General features: G+C 46.5%; 1 protein-coding gene across 1 annotated transcript in view; it reads right to left on the bottom strand.

Annotated features, from left to right (window-relative positions):
* Positions 1-3,878: 3,878 nt before the first annotated feature.
* LOC102379968 (vacuolar protein sorting-associated protein 8 homolog) overlaps positions 3,879-7,555 on the bottom strand; it is a gene marked incomplete at its 3' end in the record, with an annotated part of 129,230 nt that continues 125,553 nt past the window's right edge. The window contains exon 44 of the mRNA XM_025216841.1: positions 3,879-3,959. Coding sequence (XP_025072626.1) covers positions 3,879-3,959 — 81 coding nt within the window. The remainder of the gene's footprint in view (positions 3,960-7,555) is intronic.

A 7,555-nucleotide genomic window follows, 5' to 3' on the forward strand; every position in this document is an offset into this window, starting at 1 on the left:
AGACATACTCCATACAGGAACAGTAGCAGAAGCAGGCAGGTTCCTCCTCTGTGATGGGTGCCCCTTGGTGCTTCCTGCCAGCCAGGGAGTGAGCGGGGAACAGGGGACTCACCCACTGTTGCTGTCCCCTGCTGAGCTCAACTGCAGCCCCCCACAACCCTCCCAATCCCTTTCACAGGGGGAAGGGGCTCCAAGAATGCTGCAGCTGAGCTCAGCAAGGGACAGAAGTGGCAGTGGCAGGTGGGTTCTCCTTCCCCACACTTGATCCCCTGGCTGGCAAGAAACATCCCGTGGACCAGACAGAGGAGGAACCCAGACTTTCAGCATTGTTCCCCACTGGAGCAGGGCAGGAGCAGCTCCACCCTCCTTCTCCTACAGAGCCAGGTGAATGCAGCAGGAAAGGAACTGGGTTCTTCTAGAGGTGATCCCAATGCAGTCAGGAAAGGCCTGTGCACTATAATCAGCTTCTCCCTGAGGAACACTAGTTTCTCCAACGAGGAGGGTGGAGCACCGTAGGGGCCTGGGCTGCCATCTGTTAACAGGTCTGGAGGATAAAGTGTGGGTCTAAGTAACCAGCTGTTCAGAAATGTAGAGGGCTAGAGTCTGGCCACACATCCTTCCTTGCCCAGATTTACTGTGGGCACCGCTCCACTCTCCACAGGAAGCTGACTGGTTACTCACCTTGGGGAACAACAGCCACGTGCAACCATGTCAGATTAGGTTCATCCATTCAGTGCCCTTCCTCACTGGCAGTGACCTCCAGTGGGGAGGCAGTGGGATGAAGCAGCTGCCCACCTTTTGGGGTAAAGTGAACCTCATCTGCATCCAGGATGCACAATCTCAGTAGCTAACCCTGGAGTTCACATCCAGGTATGCACTGCCAGTGGGGCACAAGGGGACTGCCAACGAACTTAAATTCTTGAGTTTAAAGCAGTGCTGCTGCAAAGAGCTCTTTGGTCTGGCACCTGGAACCTGCAATCTTGGCAGTATGGCAATATGGGAAGGGCACAAAAAAGACTCCAAACTTTGCACTTATTATCTATTCTTGTCATCTTCTTGGAAGTGGATGAAGATAAGCTGACCTGACACACATGGGAACGTACAATACTCTTATAGCAATATGAGCAATTGCTTACGTGGCAGCAAACACTAACCCCCCCCACCTATAAACAAAGTTGTTTCCATTATTTTTTTCCGCATCAGATAAAGATGAACATAGTGGACTGAACGTAAGGTTGGAGAGTGGTGACAGAGAAAGCGGGAGAAAGGAAGGTCAGGGGCTCAGTCTGATGTCTGCTAAGGTCCAGATAACAGCTGGAATATCCACAAAGTGATATCTGGAAGATGGGCTGAGGAAGACAGGTATGGAGTAGAGAGATAACATGCATCATTTGACAAAGAAGAATCAGACTCCCAGGGACACATTTCAGTCAGAGTCCAGTTTCAAACACTGCCTGCTAAAAGTGTATGAAAAGAAATCAGACAAAAGTTAGCCTATATGTCTCTTGAATATAATACAAGGAAACGGCTGAATGGCTCCATGACAAATACCAAACACCTGCCCCAAATGACATACCCATGGTTCAGGCCCTGGGAGTCTTGCTGATCTACGGAAGGATCACGTGGTGTTAAAGTAGTCAGGCATCCCCAATTTCCCCCAGAGCACAGGTCCTTGGGATGAAGGGGACAGCTGTACTGTATAATCAGTATTAGGAGGCAGTAGAGGATGAGATGGGGAAGGGGTGGCTGTGCTGTATAGTGAGAACTAGAGCTGATCTTAACTCTTTGCTGTCTCTCTTCCTTTATAAGTTATGCAGGAAGGCTAATTATTTGAGACCCTGTCTGGGAGTCCCTATGGGGTGAGGCAGGGTTGATCCCATGTGTATGAAGGTTATCCCTGATGGAAGGTGAGTGACTACATCTACCAGAAATGGTATGGGGTGGAGGGAAGGACAATGGGCTGACAGAGGGGTAGGGAATGAGGGGTACAGGCAGGGTTTGGAGTAGGGGAGAGAAAGGTCAAGGCCAAGAGCTACAGCTGTAGCTAGAACTCAAACACCAAAAAACCCACAGAGAAATCAAAACACGTATACCCCGTTTTAAGTAAATTTCAGTAGACAACCTAAACTACATCCACCTCCACATGTGCTAAAGTGTAGGAGAATATATGCATCACAACTGTTCAAGTGACAACCTGTTTAAGAATAATTTATTCAATTTCCTTCTCCTGTCTCATGGAACTAAAACAAATACATACCATCAGTGCTTTCATTCTTAATAACTTACTGTGTCGGAAACATACCACTCCTCTTCCAGACAATACCAGGTAACTTTTGTATCATAAAAAATGAGGGTTGGAAGGGACCTCAGGAGATCACATGTAGTCCAACCCACTGCTCAAAGCAGGACCAGCCCCAAGGAGATCATCCCAGGCAAGGCTTTGTTTAGCGGGGTCTTAAAAATCTCCAAGGATGGATGGATAGTGCACAACCTCTCTGGGTAGCCTGTTTCAGTGCTTCACCACCCTCTTCATGAGAAATCTTCCTAATACCTCACCTAAAATTCCCTTGCTGCAACTTGAGACCACTGCTCCTTGTTCTGTCTGCCACCACTGAGAATAGTCCAGCTTCATCCACTTTGGAAACACCCTTCAGGTAGTGAAAGTCTGCAATTAAATCCCTCCTCAACAGTGGTGATGTGTAGGGGGTGCATGTGGGGGCACGTGCACCCCCTGACATTGGCCACCACCGGCACTGCCAGTGGCATCTGAGGGCAGTTGCCGATTGGCAGGCCGGTGCACGCCCCCCCACCCTCCGAGAGTGTGGGGGCACCGAGAGAAGCACTGCTGGGTTTGCCACCAGCTGCTGGGTACCTCCCCAGGCAACGATCAGCTGCTGGTGCCTCCCCAGTATCAGGGGACACCAGTCACCTATGCCCCTCAGTCTTCTCTTCTCTAGACTAAATAAGTTCCCTCAGCCTCTCCTCAGAAGTCATGTGCCCCAGCACGCAAATCATTTTCACTTCCCTCTGCTGGACTTGCTTCAATTTGTCCACATCCTTTTTGCAGTGGGGGGCCCCAAACTGGACACAGCCCTCCAGATGTAGCCTCACCAGTGCTGAATACAAAGGAATAATCACTTCCCTTGATCTGCTGGCAACACATCTACCAATGCAGCCCAGTATGCCATCAGCCTTCTTGGCAATAAGGGCACGCTGCTGGCTCATATTTAGCTGACTGTCCACTGTAACCCCAGGTTCTTTTCGGCAGAGCTGCTGCCCAGCCAGTCAGCCCCCAGCTTGTACCAGTGCATGGGATTGTTTTGTCCTAAGTGCAGAACTTTGTACTTGTCCTAATTGGACCTCAGGAGATATCTTTTGGCCCAGTCCTCCAATTTATCGAGGTCACTCTTAATATTAACCCTACCCTTCAGCATATCTACTCCCCCAGCTTGGTATCATCTGCAAACTGGCTGAGGGTGCACTCCATTCTTCTTCCAGAAGATATTGAGCAAAACCAGCCCCAGGACTGACACCTGGGGTACTCCACTTGATGCTGGCTGCCAACTAGACATTAAGCCTGGCGATCGAGCCAGTTTTCTATCCACCTTATAGTCCATTCATCCAACCCATAGCTCCTTAGCTTGCTTGCAAGAATGTTGTGGGAAACCATATCAAAAGGCTTGTTAAAAGTCAAGGTACATCACATCCACTGCTCTTTCCACATCCACAGAGCCAGTCATCTCATCATAGAAGGCAGTCAGGATGGTCAGGCATGACTTGCTTTTGGCAAATCCATGTTGACTGTTTCTAATCAAATCACCTTTTCCTCCACGTGCTTAGTCACAGATGGGCAGCATGAGAAGATGCATACAACTTACCTGCTCATAGTTAAACGTATCCAGCATCCCCAGTACAAGTCCCTGAATTTCTCCAAGTTTCCCTTTACCATAAACAGGATCCTGCATCAATAAATAAATAAAATAAAATAAAATAAATCTGCAATTAAATAAAAAATACAAAGCTTGGCAGTTTACACCATTACATTTTATTCCCATAGTGTGCCATGGGAGATTACCAGTTACTATTAAAAGGTCAGTGTTTAGCTACTACAAGAGTTTATCAGAAACACCTGTTCCCTCCTGTACAGGTGGGCAAAAAATCCCCAAGAGATTCTGACATCTTAATGGTAACTACTCTACTAGAATCAAAAAAGACCACATAGGTTACATTTTGCAGGACCATGAAGCCTGAAGATACAGTTTAAAGATTTTCCAAAGAGCATGAACTCAAGTTGTCATTTTGCTACCTTGTATTATAGTGTCTCCAAAATAAAACAAGAGAAAGTTAATTTTCATGCAAATTCCTAATGAAGAAAATAGCCTTGACAGAACAAAGCATAGATCAGGACTGGGATCTTTCTGTCTACTACCACGGAGGTATGAATAGCAGCAATTTTACAACTTCATTAAGACAAAACATTCCCACAAGAGTGGAGAGAAACTACACAGAAATGCCAGATGTCCTCTATACCTCAAGAGAAGGGAACACTGTTCCCTATGCCTGCTGGCAGGTTAGGAGTACTGCCACCTTTTGCCTTCTAAAAGAATGAAAAAGCACAGCTGAGTGCCAAGGAAGAAGGAGGAAACACTATTTCCAAGATATACAAGACAGATGTCATCTCTACACTGCAGATCTTTCTAAAAGGGACATGTTTCCTATGCCAAAATGTCAAGCATAGACAGAATAATCTTTCTGCTTCAGGTTGCGGGTTTTTTAAAGTCATGTCATTGCAGTTCAATAGAGGCTCACCATTCAATCAAACTCATTTCCTCTGCTACAGTCCGCCTGGTTTTCAAGATAAAAAAGAACTCATTTTACGCAGTGATGAAACAAGAGCACACAAGATAAATGCATTGTATAAAAGAAATAAGAGAACAACCACAATATTACTCCTAAAAGGACAAAAATGAAGAAACACTGAAATCAGCTGATGACTTCAGATGCATATAATGAGATGTACAAAGTTGTGAGAAATCAAACATTTCACTTAGACTAAAATTAGAAGCAGTCAAATACCTAAAACGGTTATCTGGGCAGTCTAAAAATCTAGTCAGGTACAATAGAAACGTCTGTAGAAAAGCACTCAGTAGCAAATTACGGTATTTACCCAAATCCAAGACGACTCTGAATTTAAGACACCCCACCCCCTTACATTCTATGCAAGAAAAAGTTATAAATTTGTTCCAACTTTCCATCTAATTATGGGAGGGTCATCCTAAATTCATCCCCCTTATTGCTGCAGTGAGGAAAGCAGTGGCAGGGGTGAGTCAAACAGTTTGACCCCTTGTCCCTGACACCTACCCCCACGCTGCCTGTCCCCCCACCTCTTAGCACCCCAGTGTCTGCCCCCCATCTGCCCCACATTTCCTCCACTCCTGCAGCCTCTCCACCCCCCACCGCCACTTACCCTCCAGCCCCACTCCAGCACATGCTTGCTCTAGCCTTAGCCCAGCTTGGTAGCAGTGGCAGCTGCACCCTGAGCTCCATGACTTGGTCAAAGCTGCTGCTGCTGTGTCAGCTGTTACTTGCTCCATGTGCCAGACATAGAGCAAGGGAGTAGATGGGGGACAGACAGCAGCAGCAGCTGCCTCTCCCCTGCTGCTACTCTGTACTTGATTCCAAGATGAGGAGCTATTTCATACCCTAAATGTAAAATAAGGGAAATAACCTCATCTTGGAAGTGGGTAAATATGGTAGCCATGCAGCAAAAATCAGATACAAGATTAAAGCTGAAAAACTATTTATAACGGTAGGTTTGCTATTTTGACTGGTTGGATTTGGTGCATCAAACATAATGCAGCTACCCCTAGGTACGCCAAGCACAAACCACCACAAATGAATCTGACAGCCAACAGACAGTGTGGATGGTGATGGATCACAAATACGGTCACAGGAGCTTACTGACTTATGCAAACAGAATTATTGCCTCTACAAACTACATGAGAAAATAAGCATGACAGAACAGAGTAACGAATACACTAGGCTCATATATAGACAACGGGGGAGACACTGCAACCTGCTGAATGCTAATAATTCTGGCATTTAGTTCATTATTAAAAGACAGCATCCAAATGAACTTGGCATTTTCCAGACACTTAGGACAGGCTGTGCTCTGAGTTACTCAATTTTTTTAAGGGGGGGGCGTGTGTGTGTGTGTGTGTGTGTCAGGAGGGCAGTTTCTTTCTTTTTTTTTTTTAAAGCCTTCTTCAAAGGCATTAGGTGTTGGCTGCAGGCAAGGTTAGGGATTTTGACTGGGCTGCGGCAGTGCTCCTGCTGGGACTTAAATCTGGAGGTCCTGGCTAGAGGGGGCCTTGCCCCTCCGCTTAGGGTCATACCGATTGCCACATCTGGGGTAAGGAAGGAATTTTACCCCATGGTCGGATTGGTACAGACAGAGGGTAGAGGGGGTTGCCTCCTTCTGTAGTAGTGGGGCATGATCTTCTCCCTGTGATCTCTTGTGGGTATATTAACAACCTTTTACAGAAGCAGGATGTTGGCTGCCATGGTCACCTTGCTCTATCTGTGGCAAGTTTGGGTGTCATTGTCTTGTGTTCTGTGGCAGTGTTGACTGTAGTTTTGCTCAGAGGTTAGAAAGTGGATTTGTATAGGATGGCCGATTCTGCTTCAGGCAGGGGGTTGGACTAGATGACCTCTGGAAGTCCCTTCCAGCTTTCCTTCTCAATATTTCTATGAAAGACAACAAGTAGCTGCAAGTTAGATTTGCTTGCACTTCCCACCCCCGCCTTGGTTCAGTGATGCTCTCTCCCTTTGCCTTCATGACAAGTCGTAGCCTGGGACTTTTCGTTCTTTTGCTAAATCTCAAGGTGCTCACGACTTAGCCCCTTGGACAAAACCAGCCATAAACAAGCAAACAGACCATGTTGTTTGCTGATCTGTGTAACTTTCTCCTGTACCAAAGCGTTTGCCAATCCCTCACTTCTGGATAGGACAAGTCCTCCTCCTCCTCCTTACAGAAATCTGAAGGCAGCGCACAACTTTGAGTCATAGAGACAAAAAGCCACTAAGTGTCAGCTGAACCGAAGATGACACTTTATTCTAGGGCTTGCTCTGCCCCTGAGGACTTGTAATCATTGTTGCATCTTGCTATCAAAATTATCAAAACCAGCTGCTTCGCCTTTTGCAGCATCTTTCAGAGCTTTGTTTGCTCACTGGGGACTGCTCCAGCTTTGCCCAACACACATTTTCCCATGCCTGAACCAAGCGGATTACACTTCCATCCCTCACATAGGTTTATATGGGGGGGTGGAAAAACGATTCCTTTGGAAGTGCTAGCTGCTTCTCTTTTTTTTATGGATAAATTCCCAACCACAGCCAGAAGGGTTGCTCTGGTGGAGAGTACAAAAGGGGAAACTGCCTGCATTCATCCATCAGACTGCATCCCACAGAAATTCAGAAACTCAGAGAGTACAAGGAAGTTGTCAACTTTCTGTTCCCTCTCTGGATGTTGATTTCTTGTTGTGTTTTCTCTCTTTCC

Source organism: Alligator sinensis, unplaced genomic scaffold (genome assembly GCF_000455745.1).
Source record: "Alligator sinensis unplaced genomic scaffold, ASM45574v1 scaffold1264_1, whole genome shotgun sequence".
NCBI lineage: Eukaryota > Metazoa > Chordata > Crocodylia > Alligatoridae > Alligator > Alligator sinensis.